The sequence below is a fragment of the Triturus cristatus genome, chromosome 10, assembly GCF_964204655.1.
Source record: "Triturus cristatus chromosome 10, aTriCri1.1, whole genome shotgun sequence".
Lineage (NCBI taxonomy): Eukaryota > Metazoa > Chordata > Amphibia > Caudata > Salamandridae > Triturus > Triturus cristatus.
In genome coordinates, this window is record NC_140593.1 from 948,419,725 (window position 1) to 948,444,122 (window position 24,398).

A 24,398-nucleotide genomic window follows, 5' to 3' on the forward strand; every position below is an offset into this window, starting at 1 on the left:
ACGGTAGTTAGCTCTTATCATGTTGAGAAATTTAGGCGCGAAACCGAATGCCCCAAGCATGCAAAATAGGAGCCCCCAGTCCACCCGATCGAAGGCCTTCTCGGCGTCCAAGCCCACCAAGACTGCAGGGATCTGACGTTTATTGGCCTTTTCAATCAAGTGCATGATTCTATGGGAATTATCGTGCGCCTGACGCCCTTTGATAAAGCCCGACTGATCTGGGTGAATAAGGGCGGGCATAAGGTCATTTAGGCGTTTGGCGATAATCGAAGAATACAGTTTAGCATCAAGATTGAGTAGGGCAATCGGCCTATAGGAGGCTCAAAGCTGGGGGTCCTTCTCCGATTTGGGAATCACGGAGATCACGGCTTCAGACATGGTGCCGGAAGCTGAACCTTCTTCCGCCATTTTGTTGAAACGACGGACAAGATAGGGAGAAACATCGGGGGCAAATGTTTTGTAGAAGAGAGCCGTATAGCCATCCGGCCCTGGGGCTTTGTGAGATTTCAGGCTGTGAATAGCCCTGGTGACATCCTCCAAAGTGATAGGAGCAGTGAGTAAGTCATTCCAAGCAGCCGACACCTGGGGCAGAGACAGCGACTGGAGGTATTCCTGCTGAGCGTCCGCGTCCAAGGAATCGCCAGAATATAAGTTCCCATAAAAAGTCCCAAATAGCTCTGCCTTGTCCCCGTCCCTATGAGTAAGTTCCCCCAAGGGACCCAGAATGCCGTCCACGTATTCCTTCTCCCGTTTGCCTTTCAATTGTCTGGCAAGGTGTTTCCCAATTTTATTGCCCTGGGTGTATGATAGGTGCCGTAGCTTAAGAAGTGTGAATTCTGCCCTGTTATTGTAAATGGCCTTGAGTTTACCTCGGAGGGCTGTAAGGCCGCGTAGCGTTCGCCTTGTGGGGTTGGCCTTGTGGGTACGTTCAAGAGCCGTCAGTTCAGTCTCTAGTAGTTCTCTCTCGTGGGCGCGCTGCTAACTATACACTCCCCTCGAATAACAGCCTTTCAATGTATCCCAGGTAATAAACTCCGACGTGTCTTCTGGCCTATTAGTGTCGAAGAATGCCGCGATGGCGTTTCTGATTTTGGAACAGGATTCCTTATCACGCGAAAGCGACGGAGGGAAATGCCACCTGGGAGTGGTCGGGGCAGCCCCTAGCCAATTGAGACCAGGCTGTGATCAGATATCGAGAGGGGAAAGATCTTGGCGTCCTGTAACACACCTTGCAGAGACTGGCTAACAAAGATGTAGTCCAACCGGGAGTATGTACGGTGGACATGTGAATAAAACGTATAGTCTCGTGATTGTGGGAAAAGAGCGCGCCAAGTATCAAGGAGGCCAAGATCATGCATGTGTTGCTGTGTCTCCCCAGAGAAGGAACCCAGGCCTGCCCGTTGAGCGTAGGAACTGTCCAGCTCTGTTTGCCATATTAAATTAAAATCGCCCATAAGAACCAGCGGTCCCTCTGCAAAATCAGTCAATTTCCCCAGAAATGTGTTGAGAAAAACCGTCTGACCGGTATTGGGGGCGTATAACGCCGCAAAAGTGCAGACTTTCCCTCTAAGGCGACCTTTAGTCATATCCCAACGCCCTTCTCTATCGCTCTGAACCCCCAATGGTTGAAAATGTGTAGAAGAGCGAAACATGATGGCCACCCCTCGATGTTTCGTGTGGGCAGAGGATTTATAAATTAGGGGAAAGAGCTTGTGTCTGAGACGTGAATCGTCAGCCCTAGCTGGATGCGTCTCTTGCAGGGCCACGATGTCGAGGTGATGGTCAGTAATATATTTCCATACCCTGTGCTGCTTTTGGGGGGAGTTGAGATCCCTAACATTCCAAGTTCCAATTGAGATCCGCATCACATCACAAAAAGAAAACTACATCCCTTCCCCAGCCTGAATACTCCCAACGCACCGCCACCCCCAAGCCGCTCCACTGGAGAAGCAGAAGATCAGAGCCCACTGGCCGTCCCCTCCCGAAAGCGTGAAAGACCCCCTTAAGCCATGGTAGAAAGCCACCACCACCACCCACTCCCCCCCCCCCCCCAAGAAAGAATGAACAAGGAAAAACATAGCAACAATTCACACGTAACTGAAGGTCCCTTCGTGGAGCCCAGACGGCCCCTCTGAGACCACGGGGGACAACAGGTCCGAGGACCCGGTCCACGCCCGCCTCGGCGGGGAAGTTAACCAATAGCAAATATAAGCGGCTCTCAGGAAGGCCACAGAAACAGTAAGGCCAGACCCAACGCCAGCCCAATCCTAGACACTCGCACTAAGCAGGCAACCATATTGGAAAACAGAACAATCATCACAGTGTGGCTCACAGAAGGTATCCGCAAGCTAGCCATAATACACCCTGGCTTGACTAGACCACGGTACTAGTATCCAAAGGAAACAACATCAGTCTTACGTATGCAGTCAGCAGCGTCCATGGCCCCATCTCCTTGATAGGAAGGATCCGCAGCCCCAGCGGCAGAGGCCCCAGCAGGGTGCAGGGCTCCCCCGGCAGGAGCCGGGCCCCCGTGTATCAACGGAGGCTCCTAGGGGCCGCTGCCAAGCCCGCAAGCAGGCCAGGAGACGAGTCGTATAGCCCCCGGGGCCTCCAGCAGACGTTCAGCGCCTCCCCCTGCGGGACCAGGCAGAAGATGATGAAGAAGCTCCTCGGGCGAGTCCGGTACTTGTGCCCTGGACGTTGGCATCTCCTCCAGAGGGAATGCCTAGCAAATCCAAGCCTTCCTGAAGGTCGGTAATATGGCATAGTTTATTCTGAAATTCAAAACTGAGCCCAAAAGGATACGTCCATCTGTATCTGATCTTGTCGTCCCGCAATTTAGTGGTAATAGGTCTAAGCAGTTGTCGCCGAGCCAACGTCGCTGGAGCAACATCTTGGTAGATGGTGCAAGTATGTTCTTGGAATGCGATGGACTCCCTAGCCCTGGCTGCCTGGAGCACAGCCTCCTTGACCCTGTAGGAGTGGAATTTGGCCAGGACATCACGCGGCCGTCTCTTCTCTCCCTGTTGTAGAGGCCCCACCCGGTGAACTCTGTCCAGTTTTATTTTGAGACTGTGGAGACACGATTTCCGAGAAGAGACCGACCACAAAAGCCTCTAGGTCAGGCCCCTCAGCGCCCTCCTCCAGGTCCCTAATGCGTATGTTCTCCCTCCGAGCCCTATTCTCGAGGTCCTCTGCCCGCAGCTACGATTGATGGAGCTGCTCCTTAAGGAAGGTGACATCGTCCCGTAGGCCGGTGGAGAGCTGCTCCTGTTCCTGGTGGTGGGCTTCGAGGTCCAGGACTCTGGTGCCGACTGAGTCCACATCCCGTTGTAGGGAGGACAGACGCTCGGTCAGGTCGGCTCGTAGCTGGTCAATGGAAGTTTTGATGTCGTGTCAAATGTCCTTGCGTATTTCAGATTGGAAGTCCTTAAACATAGTTAGCAGATCGGCTTTCGTGAGCGCCATCTCAGCGGAGCCTGCGTCACCCCGCAGCGAAGAGCGCCTATCTGTGGTTGAAAAGAAATCGGAGACCTTGCCTGCAGACTTGACTGTTGTCTTCTTAGGCGGCATAGGGCAGGACTATCAGAGTCGGGCTGGTGTAGGCAGCGCTGAGTGCACCAACTCCGGACCGGCTAGTGATCGCAAACGACGGCAATAGGATTGACTGCCTTGCCACAAGGCCTCGCACCCCAACGCCAGCGGGGCGCGCCGCTCAGGAGCTCAGTCAGGAAGCTCTCGGGAATATACTCGTGGCCCCGTCAGTGGGTGGAATCGTGAGGTTCAGGAGAGTTTCAGGGCCCAGCGGACATTCCTGACGCGGTGCTCCCGCGATGAACCACCGCAGTGGGGGCAGTACGATGCTAGCTGGTGAGGAGCAGGGTCCCCAGCCTTGAGGATCGCGTACTGAAAGCGCTGGCGGTGCGCGCGATGAAGAGGAGCTGTGTAGGCTTGATAAGGCTGATCAGCAGTAGATGACAGGTCCCGTGCCCTCGGGCCTCACCCAGAGAGGCCACCCAATGCCCAGCAGAACGAAGATTCCGGGCTTGACGCTCAAAGGGGCCCTCTCCGACAAAGCGGGCAGTCGGCGCCGGGCCGCCGGTCAGGAGCGCGAAGGATCGCCACAGTACCTCGCGCTGCCGCCATCTTGAAGTCAGGCATTCATGGAGAGACACCAGCCGACCACTGCGTCGAAACGCCGGCACCACCGCCGGTGCCCCCAGGCCATCCCATGCTCACCGCGCAGTCCGACGATCGCCAGAGGTCCTCACAGCTGCCTTGGGTCCGCGCAGGGCTCCGGTCGCCGCTACGGACCTGCCGCCATGACGCTCCGGCGTGTCCCTCACTGTCCCGGCAGAAGAGCTAATCCAGCAACGAGCAGCGCTCACCACCACCCGCCGCCACTGCCACACCGTGCCACGCACCCGCAGCCCTCAGTGGCGATGAACGTGAGTTGCCGCAGACGCTGCTATCCCCGTCAAGGCGGCCCGGGAGCCGAGACGGATTAGGTCTGATCGGCCACCTTGCCCGGCCACGCCCCCCAGTCCCCTCCATCTTGACGATGAGTTAGGACTATGCCCCTCTCACAGGTGGGTGACACAATAGAGGATGTAGTCCGGTGAGGTCCTACCTGTAAATCTCTTAAAACTCCCCCCAAATCTCGTATTTAGGAGGCTCTATCATACCTTGAGACTAGTTACCTGTGACCTAAAAAGGACAAAGCAACGCCGTGCAGTGAAGCCTGAAGATGACTACTGCCTTGGCCCCAGCCCTACTGGCCTGTCTCCAGCTTCAAGGAACCTACGAGAAGACGACACCAGTCCTGCAGCCAGCAACTTCCAGAAACCTGAGAAAGACTGCCTAAACGTTGACGAAGACCAGAACTCCTGAGGACAGTGGTTCAGTCCCTAAGAATCCTACACTAAAGACCCCGGTGCCAGCTGGAACCGCGAGTCCTGACCACTCTGCACCCAATGCCTACGGCCCGAGTCTAGTTGGCACACTGACCCAGAACAGGTTCCCCAGCTATCCTGACCTCAAGTCCAGAATTGACTGAACCCGCCTGGACTCCACGATGACGCCAGCAGCCTGACTCCAGAGGCTTTCCCTGCCTGGCTCTGGTAAGAAGACTCCAACGCCCAAAGGCACCCCTGCAGCTGAAGCCCTTGGGCTTTGGAGAGCTGAATCGACAGTGCCCCTACGACCCCCTACACCTCTACTTACCTCTGCTGTCATTGGCCTTCCTCCTGCAATCTCCGGTGCAAAGCCTGAAGCCTGTTTATCCGAAGCAAGTTCTTCATTGAAAAGCATTGGGTGCCCAACGCTGAATTTGCACCCTGCACCCAGCCGCCCCAGTGCCGCTGGTGGTGCAGTTTTGGTTCTCACCTGATCCTTGCTGACCTTGGTTCCAAAGACTGGAACTGTAAGTCAGGTACTTAGTTGTATGAAGGCAATATTCTTTTCCTCCATAGAATAACATTGAACTGTTCAGAAATTGCACTTAGTGTTGACTTTTGAAAGTGAAAAGTATTTTTTTTAAACGTACTGGCCTAATTGTGAAGATCTTGGTCTTAAATTAAAACACAAACCTTATTTTGTAAAATGAGTGTGGATCTACTTTTTGAGTCGTGTCAGTAATTAGTTGTGTGTACAATAAATGTCTTGCACTCCTCTGTGCCTCTCTAGGCCTAAGGCTGCTTGGCCACACTACCATGAATGGAGCATCTTGGGTTTGCATTAAGCCCTGTACACTTCTGGGGGAATCTAGACTCTGTGCACGGTATAACCACCTACTGGTATACAGAGCCAGCTTCTTACTTCCACTCCACCCCAGTCTACAGCACTCCGCTCAAATTTACCCCACTCTGCTCCAATCTACCCCACCTCACTCCAATATACCCAAATGCAACCCACTACAATCTACCTTAGTCCCAATTTAATCCACTCCACTGCAATCTACCCCACTCAACCACAGTCTACCCCACTCCAATGTACCCCAATCCACTCTTCCCCACCCTACTTTACCGCACTCCACTCTACCACACTCCACTCTACCCAAATGTACCCCACCCCACTTCAATCTAATGTACTCCACTCTACCCAACCTCACTCCAGCCCAATCTACTCCACCCCAATATACCCCTATGTACTCCACTCTACGTTTCCATTCTATACATCAATTTATCCCATTCCACCCCACCCCACTGCAATCTACCCCTCCCCACTCTACCCCCCTAGTTTAACCCACTCCACTCTAACCCACTCCAATGTATCCCACTCCAAACTAACCCCCTCATCAACCCTCTTCTACACTAGTCCACCCAATCTACCCCACTCCACCATAATCTATCTTACTACACTCCAATCTACCCCACTTTACTCCTTCCCAATCTCACTGCACTACAATCTCTACTCCAATCTATCCAACTCCACCCCACTCCAATCTACCCTTTCCAATCCACAGAATCGACCCCACTCTTATCTCCCGCACTCCATTCCAATCTACCCCACTCCACTCTGCCACATACCACTCAAACCTACCCCATCACATTTCAGTCTAACCCATTCCACCGTAATCCATCCCACTGAAATCTACCCTGCTCCACCCCAAACAACCCTACTCCAGTCCTCCCCACTCCAGTCTCCTCCTTTCCAGTCTCTTCCTCCTCCACTCCAGTCTACCCCACCCACTCCACTATTCCCAATCTAACCCACTCCAATCTACCCCAATATATCTCACTTCACTTTACCTACCCCATTTCAATCTACCCCACACCAGTCTACCCCATTCTACTCCACCCCAATTTACCCCCTCTACCACCCTCCACCTCACTGCGGTCTACCCCATCCCAATCTACCCTGCACCACTCCAGTAGACCCCACTCTCACAATCTACCCCACTCCACTCCAATCTACCCTACTCCACACTACACCAATCTACCCCCACTGTATTCTGTTCTACCTTATTTTAATATGCCCAATCTACCACCCCATCCCACTTTTCCCCAATTAACCCCATCCACTCCAGTCTACCCCAAATTATCCCACTCCATTCTACCACTATCTACATTACTCCTATCTACCCCACTCCATTCTACCTTACTATAATCCTCCCAATCTACTCTACTCCACCCATTCCAATCTCTTTTAATCAACCCCATTTAAATCTTCCCCAATCAACCCCACCCAACTCACTCCAGTCTACCCCAATATACTCCACTCTACCCCAATCTACCACGATCTGCCTTACTCCTATCTACCCCACTCCATTCGACCTTACTATAATCCTCCCAATCTACCTCACTGCACTCCACCTCATTCCAATCTTCCCAAATGAACCCCGCCCAATCACACTCCACTCCAGTCAACCCCAATATATCCCACTTCACTCTACCCCAGTCTACCGCTATCTGCCTTATTCCTACCCCACTCCACTCTCTTACTATAATCCTCCCAATCTACCCAACTCCATTCTACCCCACTCCAATCCACCCAAATCCAAACTTCCCCAATCAACCCGACCACCCCACTCTACCCCAATATATCCCACTCCCCATCTACCCCACTCCCATCTACCCCACTCCGATAGGCCTGACCAACTAGGCCTGGTGTTGAAAGGCCCGCCTTGGACAAAAACATTAAAAAAATAATAATTAAATTTTGCTGTGAATTTGCGGAGGATCAGGGAATCTGCAGCAAAATTAAAAAACAAAATTCGGGCTCCAGCACTTGTGTTATAAAAAAAAAACTGGGATAGATCAATGTCCAGAGGGGAGAGGGATTTATTTGGGGGGGGGGGCACGTGTCCCACCTCTCCAGGCCTATTTCAACCATAGGATCTCCAAAACCCCTGGGCCTGACATTTTATTTAGGGGTAGAGGGCACCCAACCCTCCTCCCCTGGCTGTTTTTGGCCCACGGACCCCATCCCCTGTGGCCTGTTGTCTTTTTGAGGGCCCTCTCGCCAGGCTGCTTTTGGCCCCGGGGACCCTATCCTCCGGGACTGTGAAATTAAGTAAAATGAAGGGGGGGGGGGGGGGGGCTTGCGACCCCCTCCCCAAGACATTATTGCCCCCCAGGGACCCCCATCACCCTGGCCCGGCTCACTAGCAAGATCACGGAGAGGCCACCTCCGGGACATAGCGGTTTCCCTGCCCATATCAGTGTGTGCAGGGAAACCTGCATTTGCTCCTGCTTGGTGGTAGCATTTTCAAAGGACCTGCCACAAAGGAGCTAACACAATGTTTGCCACAATATTGCAGGCAGGGAAACAGATGGAAATATTACTCCCTCCTAGAAGGAGCACCATTACTAGCTGCTCCCTCCAGACAGGAACCGTGCTGGCTCCCACTGCATTGGGGGGGGCTGGGGCCTAGAGGGCCAGCTTAGGGCTGGCTGCATGCAGGGGTTTGACGGCAGGGCCTGTCCACAGGCCAGGCCCTGAAGTCAACCTGCAGAGGTTAGATTTACGTATGCTAATTAAATATCTCTTAGAGTTTAAAAAAAAAAAAAGTAGTAATTCAGACAAATACAAACATTAAAGTTGCATTATAGTTAGGTGAAATGTTCAGTAGCAATGTTGCTTTTTAAACTCTGAATACCAAAGACATTCACCAGTTGTAGTTATCTCAAGTAACTATAACTCATGCCCTAAGGCAACTATAACTCATGCCTTCGATATGCAGTGCCAATTACTCCATATATTACATAAGTTACATATATGCATAACCCATGCTGCTATCTTCTATGATATTATCTATAATATCACTGCAACATTTGCAGTGAAATTATGGATGAGAATACTGTATGGCGGGGGCTCAAGTTATAGTTACTTAATATTTACTTTTTTCTTCATCAAAGCGAGCAGCTGTGTCTGTGGTGTCTAATAGCCATGCTGTAGAATAGTGTAACTTTGATTGCAAGTTTAAAACATGAAATGAGGCCAATTATTTAACTGAAATTGGGTCTTTTTATCATAAGTGCACTGACAAAAATGACTTGGTGCACAATTTAGGTGAAGTGCCTAGAGGTAGTGTCTTGGCTCCAACTTTTATGTTGTAGAGACGCCCTATGATGCGTCCGTGGATACTCACTTTATTTGTCTTTCTTTATCATTCCTTTCAAAGTCAAGAGACTTGCCATTGAGTCATCTTTTGCTAGCAAGTGATTCAGTCTTTAAGATGTAAGTGGCTGGAGTCTAAGATGTTGAGATATTTTCAATGATAAGGTTGCTTGAATTCAATTCCCTTAAATGAGATTCTGTATCTTGCGAATGAGCTGGGGGATCACACAGCAGCCTTGCAGGTAGGCAATACTCATTTCAAGCGTCACTTTCCAAGATCTTCAAGTCCTAGATCTGGAAGCCTGCAGAACACTTAAAGCTCATCAACCCAGGTGGATGTCTCACTCTAGGACATAGAACAGAATTCCAGTGGACAGTTGCCCTGCATGAAGATTCTACTCTAGGAGACAGACAACAACCCTATCCTTACGTGAGCATCAAAAGAAGAAATCTGGGAACACGTCGGAGTGTGCATTCCCCAATAGTTCCTAATCCTGTCACTTTCAAGGTCATTGCTGGTGAATGACCTCACAAAGTTTTATAAAGTTTCCAACATGGCTGTTAAGAAACCTTTTTTTTTGCCTACCTTACCCATGTATACATTTCAATAATTTTTGATACTTTGCAACCTTGTGCCACATTTCAACTCCTTTGGTACTTATTGTGTTACCATTGACTTGCATCCATAAAATGTTAATACGTTAGGCAAGAGAGGAAATATATACCTTGTAATTCACTACTTCCAAACTTTTAAGACCCACAACCCAATTTTTAGAGCGACAAATAGCTTTAATGACAATAGGTAAGCTATTTTTTTTAATGTGACTAAATCATCATGTGGTAGCGCACTGTCACAGACAGCACATTTTCGATTCAAATGTCCACGAAATTTACACTGACCTACAATTTGAGTGATACAGCTATATTGCACTCACATGATGTGTGGAAATCGGGTTTCTGTGAATATTTATCATTTGTGCATCACCAAATAAAGTGTATTGATTTGTTTTCATATTATTAAGATCTTTGTTTCTATCACACTTCAGAATTTCGAAAAAATTGGGCTTCATTTTTACTTTTTCTAACTGCTAAATGTGTACAGTTCATATTTTACTGGTGTGAACAGTTTGTGTTACACACAAATGACATCCTGCAGCCTTTCCTTTCACTCTTCCTGTACGCCACGAAGATTATCAAATATTTAACTTTACTTGTCTTTTTCTGAGTGCAAAGTGAGAGCAGTTTGTAGACCCTAATCCCCATGTTAGAAAAAAAAACATAAGCAGCAACTATGAGAAGACATAGCCTGACATTTGACCTCTGTCTTTGAAGCACAGTAAAGGTGGCAAGATAAATACATGATTTAAAGGCTTCTTTATTTATTGTTTGGATTTTTGTGACCCACCAAAAATCAGCTGGTGGCCCACAGTTTGGGAAACACTATTCAAATTGTTTCGGAAAAGTACCAGTTCTCCAGAGTTGGTATTTGTTTCTGCTCTCAGAAAAAAGTGTTTGTCCTTATCCACTTCTGGTGCTCATCCATCCACAAGGAAAATAATCAAATGGGTTCAGTTTGAGAAAGCCTGTAGATTCTTAATCTGCATCCTAATGACTGTGAGTTCAGCTCCTCTACTAGGTTTCTGACAACTTGTTTTGGGGTTTGTGAATACATTTTCATAACTGCTTCCAGAAAGCAAGCATTTCGAGCAACACTCAATGGAAGTGAAGGATGTGGCTGACACACCTCAGCATAGATATTTCCACTGTCGTCTGGTGTGCCAGCTGGCTTCATCGAGCTAGTCTTAAGCCTAATATCCAATAAACATTTATGGACTTGGCTTTTAGACATTCTTTATCGTTTGGCATAATTGGCAACGACTAGGTAAAAAGGCAAAGGCTAAAGTGGATATCTTAAAATTTCATCTATTCATCGGCAGAAGAGTATGTTGTTGAATTAATTCTAGCCCAGTTCCTTGGGGAGATGGTTTACTTGCAGTGGTGTCCGCATCAACACATGGAGAAGCATTAGCCATAGGGGAGGTAAGAGGAATATATCCACTTTAGGCAGTGCTTGAAAAATACTACCCAGAATGACTCCATACCTATGTATTTTAACTCCCTCTAAAGTTGTTACTTGAAAGCACTGCAGAGGGAGTACATGTCACGTACCATCACAGAATCATAAAGAACAAATTGATTTGCAATATAGTAGAGGACACATTTACTTTTATAGTCGAGAATTCTCATTACAGCATTTCCCTTTGAAAAACCACAAGCTTCTGCGCTTGACCTTCTAAATCGAGACGTTCTTACCCTTCTAAGAAATAGATGTAATAAGGTTCCAAAGAATCAAGAGTAAAGGCATTTACTCCTAAGATCTTCTACAGGCGAACCAATAAATAAATGTTCAGAATGCTTGTCTCACAGAATTTACGCACACTTAAAAGATTTGAAAAGTGTGAGAGGCCTACAAGATGTATAATGCATATTACTATCATAAAGAACTACACGAGGTTCCAGAGTTTCATAGTTAACCTCCAAACTTAAAAGTACAGCGTATTTCCTTGCTGCCTAACTTCAGCCCCTCTTTTTTTTTTTAAATCTATAATTTGGTGGTTAAACAAACCACAAAAGTTGGATTCTCTCCAGAAGCGCCTGCCCATCCCAGCAATTGCAACTAATGCATCTGTGATGGTATTGGGAATTCACATTAGTTATCAAAGAGATCAAGGATCCTAGTCTGAGCTGAAAATATCCTATTCCAGCAAGATGCTGAACTGAGAGCTCTCAAGCAAACCCTCAAGTCCATTTTCCCAGCCAACAATCTTAACAGAGAATCATGGCACCAGCAGACGAAATGAAGTCAGTATAATAACTTAACAAAAGAATAACCAGGACCATCTTCTAAGAGGTTTAGCCTATCTGCCATTAACTTCTAATTCTTGATTGTGAGACCGCATTAGTTCATGGGTCAAGTGCAGATAAGGTGAAACCGGTAAACTAAGCTAAAGTGTCTTTAAATAATTCCAATAGGTCGTCTGCTAGGTCTTCCTCAAAATAAGTCTTCAACCAGTATTGGATGCTGCCAATAGATCTCTGTTGCAGCAGAGGTGACATATCAGGAGTGTATCAAAGTATCCAGGTCACATATACCATACAATATTAATTGTGATCATTTTGTGAAGTGTTACTTGTTTTAGATATTTCTCTTCTCCCAAAAATCGTCATTTACTTCAAGTGACATGAGAAGAAGTCTCATACCTCTTAAGTGTTTATGCAAGTGACGATTTCTAGGCCGATTTCTCTTGTCAGGAAGATAACTCAACCTCTATTTCAACACCAGACTGATTATTCTCTCTCCAGCCCAGCATCACATACAGTGACAACTTAGCTTTTAAATGCTGCCAGAGTGCATGACCATTATAAAAGAGGCAAAACGTCTGGCAACTCTGTGACTTTAAATGGAAGACATTCTGCACATGGTCCCTGGAGAGTCATTTCCAGAATACACGCTACATCTGATTGTCTTGGTTTCGCAATATCTGGCTTGCAATTTTACTTTACTAATGTTCATATAACAGCCAAAGCAGCTTAAAGGAACATCCTTTATTACCATTTCAAGAAAAGCATGCATTTACCCTGGAAGGGGCATTCCTTTTTGGATAACTGGAGAGAAGTAGTTACCTGACAAGTGACTTTGTCACCTGCTATTTGAACTACTGGTTAGTATTTTATGGAGAGTGCCGCAGATCCAGGCCTCATTCTTAGTTGAGGTGGGGGATATCTTGAGAGAGGACCGACTGTGAAATGGACCTCGTGGAACATTCATCCATGTACGCTGATCAGGAATGAGATTTCTTGTTTCAAATTTCACCTAGCTTCCTCTTCCCTGTCAGTCACCATTACCTCAGTTTTCTTCAGATAGCTTGTTTACTTAGTGGAATATAAAACATGAATGTATGCTCCACAAGTCCATTTTGGCTATATGGTGGAGTTGCTGTTTTATTAAAGATTACTCTTAAGCCCATGTCTGAATACAACAGTACATAGATTTTCACCTAAAAAAGGGCATCACCCAGCGAGGAAACCCTCTGTTCCTTAGGAACTGAACATATTATCTAATGTGATAAGATCGTTATTTAAAGCTGCGCGTAAATTTGACCTCAAACACCTATTTGAGGAAATTGGTTTTAGTAGTCACTATTACATTGACTAGAAGAGCTAAGGAAATAAGGAGGGTGTTTTCCTGAGCCTTGCATGATGTCTTGCGCTCAGGGATTTTCTCAAACCTGATGCCATAATCTTCCCACATGTGATTTTGGCTTTTCATAGAAATCCAAATTCCTTTATCATTCCCTATTGCTGGTGAAAAGATCCACCAGAAGCACAACCCTGCAGTGCAGGCAGGTAGTCTGTCACAGTCTGTCGGACACGCCACTCGGCCGACACCTGGTGCCCTGCCACAGGCAATCATAGCAAAGTTTCTTAATTACCAGGATAGAGAAGCCAAACTCCAAGCAGTACGACAACAAACCACTTCCAATTACGAGAATCACTCCAATTTTACCCGACTACACCAGAAAGTTACAACCATAGAGAAACAAATTCCTTGAAGAGAAGCATCAGCTTCCAGCACTTATCCTACACCCAGCTCGCCTTATAGTATTCACAAATGGGAAAAGTCCATTTTTTTTCACTTCAGATAAAGTGGGAGCTGGTTGGGGTGCTAGGATAAAATAAATTTGTGAAGCCTGCAGGAGACCTGTCAGAACCTGGAAAAAAACATTTTGAAGGATGGAAGAGTGTATAATGGCAGAATGGAAATTTGAGTTGGGGAGGGAGAGGTAAACTAATGTAATGATATTGGCTCCAGTGGAGTAGGCTACTGTCCCCTGAACAGAACAATGAAGTTCTAAAGGCTATTGGGTGCTGTAACGCACCTGGAAATTGGGGGTTGGGGAGCTATGTCATACTCTTAAACTTCCCAGTTATCTTTTCTACTAGGAAGTTATTTTCTATGTGTTACAAGTGGTGGGAAGGTAGTACTAAGGGTTGCTGTGTTGCGTTGGAGCTGCCAAGAAACTCATTGCTTGGATGCTTAATTTATTCTTTGTTAAAGCATCTGCCGTGTTGGTGGATGGGACCATTCAGTACTTTTTGATGGGCTTATGTGCTTAGAATTCACTTAGTATTCATTGTACAGCACTGTGTGCTACACACGCTAAGGTCCCATAAACGTACGTGACACATTTTTCCGCACCTAGTCCACGGCTGACACAACCACCTGTAAACTGGGAAATGTCTGACAGGAAATTAATTTCTTGGCATCAGAGAGACTTCATCCTAAGCGCTATAGAGTTTATACCTATTTCAAGAGATATGGTCCCCAAATTGCATTGTGGCAGAAGACACATCTGCTGAAATCTGAAATCGATAAATTGATATGGTAATGGTGGAGGCATATCACTGCATCATAACCTTTTGACTTATTCTAGGAGGGGTGTTGATCTGAAATGCATCAGGTTACCATTTCAGCGCAAGTAAACTATTTCCAACCCAAAGTAATGGAATATGTTAGTATGGGGCATAATTTATGGTATAGATACCTGTTTGTTAAATGTCTACATGTCCAACATAGATGATGAGACATTCTTTAGGGACATCATCTGACTAGCGGCCCTACATATACACACACAGCTCATCTAACTGTGTGCTCAATGTATTGCTGGACAGACTCCCACCTAGGGAGGATAAAGCTTGATATGGTGGTTGGATTAAAACAAACATTATGGGAAATGGTGATGGTGGAAATATGGCAGTTTCAGAACACATTGCACAAGCAATTCTCGTATAATTCGCCCCACACATGGTACATACAGCAGGTTTGACTACATTATAACAACACAGGCATGTTTTAGAGAGAATGGCACAGTCACATATTTTATATATATTTCCTTCTTACCACTCCCGAGTGCTGCTCACAGTGAAGTAGCAGCGGAAGCTCTCTAGGATACCACTCTGGAGACTGAAACTTGACACTGGTAGATCCCCCAATTTGTATCCCATATTCAGGACTTTACATTTATTCAAAACTAACTGCCAAGCGGCAGAGACTCATTCAGCTGAATGGGAAGCCTACAAAGTTGCCTTGAGAGAGGAATGCATATCCCAAATTGTGTGATTCAAAATGATGTTTGAACATAAACAGAGGTGGTGAAGCGTGATCAAAAAGTAGTCTGACCTGTGGAAAGCACAATTTTTTGTAGATAAAGGAACAACTGTCCAGTACATGGGATAGGCTAGATAAATATACCCATACTAGGCAAAGGCTCTATAGGGAGGGTGACAAGCCTGTTCGCCTCCTACCCTGGCTGTTCAAGAGAGAGGCCTTGTACTGATGTTTTGCGAGAGGAGGAGGACTTTATATCCAGAGTAGGGCTACATTACAAATGTAAAAATTACCTAGAATCAATACATACATACTCAGAAAATACGCCCATAGATGAGGAGCAGAGTTACCTCACCTACTTGCACTTTCCGTTCCTATCCCTGGAGCAAAGAAATGAACTAGAAGCGCCACTTATGGCAATAGAGCTTAAAGAGGCCCTGGGCGAGATGGAAAAATAAGTCGCCTGGCACAAACAGCTTGCTAGTAGATCTGTACAAGGTGATGTTGGGTACAGTAGTGGTGGAACCAATTCAAGTGTTCATGAAGCTAAAAAGATGGGGATTTTGGCACAGTCCATGAGACCAGTGTGATCGCTTTAATTCTAAAGGGAAATAGTGATCCGCCTTTGATGTCATGCAGCCCCCTGCCTATGATCATTGAAAGTACTGGTGTGAAAGTACTGAGCAAAGCCCTGGCACACAGGATGCTCTGGGTCATGGGAGCTTAAGACTATGCAGCCCAATCGGTTTTATATCCGGCAGGAGCACCATGCACAATATTAGGTGTCTGACCCATGTAATGAGCTCTTTTGTGGACTTTCTTTAACTTCTGCCACAAGCAAAATTGAATACAGAACAGTCATTTGATACGGTATCCTGGCAGTACCTCTGGGTTGTGATCGAGCACATGGGGTTTGGGCCTGACTTTTACTCTTGGGCACGCTTGGTATATAAGCTGCCCATAGCTAGAGTACAAGTTGAGGGGGGTTGAGTGTCGAAGGAGTACATGTTTCGGGGGAGGGGGATGTGACCGTGGTGCACGCTATCCCAAATGTTTGCCTTTGCTATGGAAACCCTGGCATGTACACTTTGCGCATCTATGAATGGGGCATGGGTCTGGAGGTCACGACTCGTGATATCCTGTTAAATGGATTGAGGGGAAATTGATTTTTTCAGGTTCACCCCTGCTTTGTGTTGCGCTTTTTGATTAGATGCGTGTGTAATGACTCTGGGATGCACTGGGCCCTGCTGACCAGACCTCAGTGCATGTGCACTGACCCTTAAAAGTGTATGTTTAATTGGCTAAAACCCAATTGGGCATAGGTTAGCTTACTATCAGTCCCTAATATATTGTACTAGGATTACTGGGTGTGTGGAAGTTAAACTGTTGCATGTGACAAACTAAAGCATGTCTGCCAGCCTGCCACTGCAGGCTGGTATAGCAAACTGCTAACTCAACTTTGCCATTTCAAGTAATGGCAAAGCCCAAACCTTCCTTTTTAAGATGTATATGTCACCTCTAAGGTAGGCTAATTGAGGCCTAAGGCAGTGTGCTGTATATTGAAAAGAAAAACATGTATTTTTATATTTCCAGACAGGAAAACCCCCAAATTGTGTTTTTACTGTAGAAAAGCTCCTCGCCCCATTGGCGAGCACTGTGTTACATGCTGACTACTCAGTTGAGCTAACTTCTGAATGGTATACTAAATTTGGTACTTCAGGGTATCGAAAGAATCATTGCATTGAACCTGAATTGGTGCTGAAGTCTATTTAACTTAATTTTTCAGTAAATGGCAACTTTAGAATGTCGCCAGTCTGTTGCCCATACTTTCCAGTGACCGTTTACAGTTGCTGGCCATGAGACAGCTTCTGTCCTCCTAGCTTCACAAAAACTGAAGAATCCTGCCCTGGAAAGTTAGTAGTCGCAATCGCTTGTCCACCAAGCTCAAAAGTTGCACCAATTCCGTGTGACATAGGAGATTTGTCCAAGTGCAGTTTGGTCTCCCAAGACTGACGCTAGTCTCAATTAGGGGACCCCTGGTTTCGCTGTAACCAGACCAGTAGACCAGTGGCAACTTGTTTTTTGGTTTGACTTCGAACCTTGTGGCAAGAGTCACCCCACTGTGTTCGTGGTCTGAGAGTTGGCCCCAGGAAGTACCCCGCCAACAGATCAGCTACTTCAACATCCTGTATTCCTTGCATCAGGACCACTCCATTGATATCTATGGCACTTTTCCCATAGAGCCTGGACGCTGACTGGAAACTGCTTTAAGTGCAAGGTAACTGTCCTGCCAAGCCTCATTGGCCCCTGTGAATTGCTCTTATTCGGAGTTGGCTGCCCAGATCGGTCTGGAGGAGTACTCTGCTTTGCAAAAGTTTTTTTTTTAAGTTTTCCAAGTAACCGCTAACCGTGGTAGTTGCCTAAGCATCGTTGCAATTTGACTTACTATTTGTTTAATAATTTAGATCTCTGGAACTCGCCTGTGCATTTTGGTTATTTATCTAAAAATCCATAAAATAACAGATTCTTATAAATTGGTGTTGAATTTTCGTGTTGCATTTCTTTCTTATTCAGTTGTTTTGGTACTTTCAAATGCTTTGCACATGTTCCTTTGACAAAGCCTGACTACTTGAAGCCACAGCTACCCAGGGTTGATTTAAGGTTTTGATAACGAGCCTAACTGGACCCAAAACAGGTTTGTTAGTTTATTACATGGTGAGGTCACACAACCACACCATATAATATACTGCTTTCCTCACATGAATGATATGTTGGTATATTTAAAGACCCCACAACAGTTGGTAGAGATTCTTCTTTTAGAGTTGGTGATATATCTGATCTAAGGATGAATAGTAAAAGGTAAATGTTGTATTCGCAGGGGTGAATAGCCCTGGAGCAACTGCCGGATATGGGCATTAGGTGGGAGCTAGACCACTTTCGATATATGGGCATCCAGGTGACGGTTGACTCTGGTGCGCAGTATGACTTCAATATGGAAAGGGTGATGTTTGGATTAGCATGCTTGGTAGCATTCTTGAGTACACTACCATTGTCCATCATGGGCCGAATCGGATAGCATTGGCAAAGATGGTGTTTTGTCCTGGTTCTTGGATGTATTACTGAACCCAATGTATACCCTGCCCTTCAAGATATTTTTGTGAGTTGGATAGGTTACTTGGCTCTTACATCTGGTAGGGAAAATGCATTGGGGTTAGACTGGATATTTTGAGGCTCCTATGGACAAGGGGTGGGCTGAGTTTGCCTGACCTTTATGTGAATTATGCAGGGCTGAGTAACACACTATTTAACCCGAATGACAATTGGGAGGAGCATTATTGGCTGAAACCCACCCCTTACATGACCTGGCTGAAGCCTTCATGATGGGTAAACGGGCAGAAACAGGCAGCTGCGATATGGGTAAGAGTGATCAGTGGTTTTGAGAAGACCCCTATATGTCCCAAACATCCAGCGATGGGTTTTGAAACCTTTTAAAGATATTTGCAATGCTATGGCTGTAAATAGATGGCAGGAGGGTAAGTGTGGTTCTGTGGGAGACCACTATCTTAACAATCGGTGTTGCAGCGTGAATCCTTTTCTGGATTCACATTCTGTGCATTATTCCGCCATCTAGTGGTTGGGTCCGGAATTGTCTTATTTACTAATGATGAGTTGAAGTATGCATTTAACCCGTTAACCACGGCATAAAATCCGCCGCGGTGCGGTTGAAATCTTTCGCGGGCGGGGCCGCGGCGGCCAACGGACGTGCGCAGCACTACGGAGGTAGTGCTCGTGACGGCCGTTGGTCGACGCACGCATCGAAGGGGTTACCTTGGGGCAGGCCAATTTTGCATTGCACTCCAGACTGCTTTCTTGGAAGAACCCTCCACAACAGAGGTAATTACAATGCTCGACTCCCTGGCTGGTTAATTTAGTTTTATGACCTCCACATGACCTATCTCACGCTTAAACAAATTAGCCATGATCTACCAAGATGAAACCTCCGCATGCCCTAGATGCAGCATACAATGGCTGACTTTCTGCATATGATCTGGGGATGCTCATGGGGGGGATAGAGTGGTTAAATGGTTACATTTTTTGCAAATGTTGATGGTTTGCCGTAGAGGTCAATAAAACAATGCTTACAGGGGGGTATGTCTTACCATGCAAAAATTCAAAAAGAAGGCGCGAATGGAGAAGTTGGAAAGTGTGTTGGCGAAGCGTAAAATAGTAATAGTGTCACCTAGACCCCCTAAATATCGTATTTAGGGGGTCTAGGTGACACCCAATGGATTACTGGAGGACGGATCTACTAGAATGGGCTGTAACTGATATACTTGAATAACATTCGAGAAATACAAGAAGGGACAAGGAACTGACAAATGATCTTGCTGACTGGGCCAACTTGTTAGTGAAATTAATAAATCTGCCAAACAATAGACCACCTGGAAAGTAACACATAAGATTTTACAGACAAATGTATTGGGATAATGATGAACCATACAAAGAATGGTAGTTGTAACTGTAATACAAGAATGATAGGTGTTCTATTGTATGTAATCTGGTGACCTGGGGTGTGGGGATGGGGAGGTTGTTGATGTGTTTGCTTTCTTTGGAACTATACGCAATAAAGTTTCTTATAAACAACAGGGTTGCTAATAAAGAATCTCAGAAACTAGGTTCAATAGCTGTGATATCATAATCGTTGTAACCTTAAGTTGGCAATATTTTAAGCAGCCTTTCCATGGTGGCTCCCACGAGGTTGGGTGGTTATCCCAGATAGAGCCCTATTGATTTTCAAACCAAATGAAAGAACCTGTAGAGCGAATGGTAATTTTTTCCCAACCCATCCATGCTAATGGATCATCATGCTTGGCTGATATCCTTTTATGGTTTTGAAAGGCCTTTGCTTTTAAAGTTTGGAAGCCAGAACTGGTGAGTAGTTTCTAGGACAAGGATAGGTAAGCTGTGACTTTTTACCAATGAAAGTTTTGAATACAAAATGGGAAGCATTCTCTTACCGTCCTGCTCCTAAGCCCAATAAGACAGTAGCGCAGTACAGCTGCTCTGAGCATTGACATCTGGATTCATTTCTTCTATATCCCTTAAACTAGTCAAATATATTGTTACTAATGCAGCCCTGCAACCCACCCTAATAGTGTAAAATTAGTGAAGACTATTTACTTTAGATAGTAATTGTTGTGTTACAAAGTGCTTATTGTTAAATAGGTTTTCTAGTATACAACGATATCTTTTATATTTGTAGAGCACAGACCTTACTAAACGTGAACAGTCTAGTATTCATTTAAGAACAAATAAATAATTATCAACCTAGGAAGTGCAGTGTGCTAAGCTAAGAGGGTATTGTGAGTGAACAAGAAAGCAAGGGTAGCGTGGATGCAGGGAGTCAGGAGAGCTTTAAATAAAGGTTTCTAGCAGAAGATGCAATAAACAGCGATATTCGTACAAAGCTAGAAAACCCCTCTTTAGATTAAAACGTAGAAATAAAATCAGGTGTTTTTTCAAAGCACCCATTTTGTGTCAGGCTGGTTGATAGTGCACACCTTTTTCCATCAATAGGTAGGGGGGTTCAGTTCACAAATCTTATTTATTTTTTAATACATTTTCAGGGTTGTTTTACAATATGTTTTTCTTAGGTGAAATTAAAGTATTCCATAACATGTGAAGTGCCTGTTTTATGTGAGTAGAATCTAGTAAGTATTTCCAGATCTCAATGCATAGAGTAGGACTGTGCTGATAGCCTTACAATCCTCAAACATGAATTAAATTAACATTTGAACGTCTTTTATTAATAGTGGATGCTGTTTGAATGATTGCTAGGAATTCTGTTTGAAATATAAAAGGCTGTAATACAAAATGCACATGGTACTAGCATCTTAATTTTTTTTCTTTTCGATAGTAGCAGTACCTACAGCAGAAGCCACTCCAGGAGTCGTTCCTACAGTCGCCACAGAAGATCAAGGTACATTTTAATTAGATTTTCTTACTTGATGACATTTGATACAACCTTTTCACTGATGAAGAAGTCCTGTAAGGAATGTAGAACTCTGAAGCAACAATTTTTTTTTTATCTAGCCTGGGCACTTCATTGCCATTCAGAAGCATAGAATATCTCCCTAGGTACAGAAGATTTTTTTTTGGTTGAATACATGCGTTACGTTGGGTATAATTTTTTCGTCCTTTTTATTTTAGTTCTTAACATAATATATTAAAGCTTTAAAAGGACAATTTAGAAGCCACAGCCACTGGAGCTTTGCGGTTTTCCATTTTATCAAACATACCAGTAAATTGTACATCCTCAATGTGCCTTAAAGAGATGTCCTCCAAGACATCCGACACCTCCTCACATGTCTAGGAGGGCTTCATATTGCAGCTAAAATATACGACCTCCGAGCCTTTGTTAGGTATTTTCCCTTGCTTCTCTGACATCACCTTCCTGGTTCTGTCTTCTTGTTTATAGCTTCTCTTTTCAAAAAATTCTCACAAAGGGACTCGGGTGGTTGGACTTACCCTAATTTATTCATGGTAGGATATCTTCCTTATTAAGGACTCCTCGGTTCTATCTTATCTGCATGTTTTATGTCCAACATCAAATTGGCTTTAGATGTCCATTTTTGGCCTTCCCTAACCAGCATGTGGCATTTCCTAACCCTGCTACAATTCTAATGAAAATCAGTGGAGAAAATGTGGGGTACAAATGATTTTGATCCAGGCACTATTCATATTATACTCGAGTATGGTCTTTAGGGGGAGCCTACAAAATATTTTTGTACTAAAAGGAGTCTGGGGGGGCCAGGTAAACATATTTACTACAGTGTGGAACATTGTCTTCGATCCTGCAAGATTGGACCAATTGATAATGGCTCTTGAATACATGGCTGTTTTGCTCAGTTCGGGGTATTGTAATAATTAGCACTGAGAATGGGTTAGTTAAGATATGAGTTTTGAATCCTATATTAACTTAACAAATAGAGGCTAATGAAGATTAATGTAAAGTTTCTATTTTGGGAAGTACATATTCACCCCTATTTGCACTTAAAACCAGGCTTTACCTGGTCAGTGCCTATGATTACTTAACAATTCAGATTCTAGAAGTAGGGTAGATGGGATTCTCAGTTGGCTAAAGTTACCTTTACACTCACAACTAGCCCTAGAGGTTCTGATGCCTGAAAAATATCCTTGAATGTAGAACAAATAATTTCCTTTAACTGGGACCCATACATTTTTGCCATGTGCAAACAGAGTTCAAAGCTCTTAAGAAGCAACTATTTTCGGCAGACAAGACATCAGTCGACATGACATTGTGTATTCCTGTCATAAAATGATTAAACTAAAATTAAGAAATGAAGAGATTGCTTTATGGATCTAAGTACAGTTATCCTTGAAATTTGAAAAACTTCCAGTTGATGTCTGGAATACATTGAAAATGTGTACAAGTAAGAAACCCACTTTATGAATTGTATCTACATTCATATTCAAGTGTGTCTCATAAGTCTTATAAAGTTTTTGCAGGTTTTTTTTTGGGCACCTAAAGCAAAATACAACATTTTAACTTTTGTCCCAAGACTGATTGGAAGAAGCATGGAGAATCTACAGGAAAAATATGTCCTTTTACCACATCAAAAAGCTGCTTTGTTTGATCAGAACCCTCTTGCCACCATTCCTATTGGAGACCTTGCATGAGAGGCATAGCTGAATTGGTTCTGGGTCTAAGGTTGAACTACCACAGAGCCATTGGTAAAGAGAAATCCATAATTTAATTCCAGTTCCAACATGCTAAGCTAAGCAGTGCAACACACCCCTCGAATCAAGTGCTAGCATATTCTCTAAGCAGCTTCTTTTGTTCACCTACCTTCCTCTTCACATGATCTAGAATGCACATTATTCAGTGAGACCCTTCTACAAATTGGCCAAAAAAACTGAGCACAGTGACAGTTAGCTGATTGTGTAATTTTTTACTTGTTTCCCTACCCACGAGTGAACCCAATATTTGATACCTATCTACACTTACCTGGTTCTGAGGATTATTGGGTTGACCCAGTCTATTGTTACAGGTTGGCTGATCACAATATCAGCAGGTTGAGAGCCTGACCTAATGCCAGACCATGTGGCCAACTCCTGATGTGCAGTCCCCCCCCTCACTCTCTCACTTTCATGCATTCTTGCTCACTGTTTTACTCACCCATTTCTCCTCCTGTCCATCACTTTCACTCATTCTCACTGACATGCAAAATTGCCCACATATATTTTTCTTTTTTTTTTTTAAACCATTAAAGTTAGTACTAAAAGAGCAAACCCGCAATCCTGGCCTGTAGCTTCAATGAAACAATTGCTTTGGACAATGCTTACCTCCAATCACTCTTGATTTTCTTTATAGTTGGGCCCATAGGAAATTCACTTGAAAACTTAAGAATTCTATTAATTGGGAAAGAATCGGTATGCATTTTGTGATGTTGATCACAAAGCCCAACTCCTGGAGCAGTTGAATCAACCAAGAGATAAGGAGAATCACCCTACTTTGGTCTTGCACCTTTGGCATTGCTTCAACTACTGGGTTCGTCAGTTTTGTTAAACACTATAGAGCTGAAGACAGCTCAAATGGGAGTACCTTGAATTCATACCATAATATATTGCACTTAAATTGCAGAAATTTCTCCTGTGTGGGGCAAATATCAGGAGTGTTAGATAGGACTTTTTTTTTAGATCCAATTTGTCCATCCAGTCATGTTGTTGGAGTAGGTCTCTCCACAGATGGATTCCTGCCACCTTGAAGTGTGTGTAAACAATCCAGTGAGTGAATTCTTGCCAGATAATCACCAACCAATCCTTTCTTTTGCAACAAAAATAAATTGCTGCAGAACCCTCTGGAGTGAGGGTCTGCCAAACATATTGCCTCAAAAGACTCTGAATATCTGTGTCTATAAAACTCCTTTCTGTACAGGAACAAATCAGCTGACCTGGATCGTTCCCTTGTTTTGAGGTACCTTGGCAGGTGGCGGTGAGTATCAAATTGCCCTCTTTGCTCCCCCACCCACTCTTCCTATAGCACCATTGGTGGCAGCTACAGGGGACTGAGGAGGACACCCCAACAATGACCAGTAGTAAGTGGGCCCGGACAGTTCACCAGACGAGGAAGGACAAACTTGCTCAG

The 24,398-nt window shown here is 44.9% G+C and overlaps 1 protein-coding gene across 5 annotated transcripts in view; it reads left to right on the top strand.

The window, feature by feature from the left end:
* NKTR (natural killer cell triggering receptor) overlaps window positions 1-24,398 on the top strand; it is a 376,878-nt gene that overhangs the window by 322,015 nt on the left and 30,465 nt on the right. For 3 of the 5 annotated variants that reach the window (XM_085628781.1, XM_085628782.1, XM_085628785.1), the window contains one exon: window positions 21,147-21,209. In XM_085628781.1, coding sequence (XP_085484907.1) covers window positions 21,147-21,209 — 63 coding nt within the window. The remainder of the gene's footprint in view (window positions 1-21,146; window positions 21,210-24,398) is intronic. The other 2 variants (XM_085628783.1, XM_085628784.1) reach the window with 1 other exon arrangement.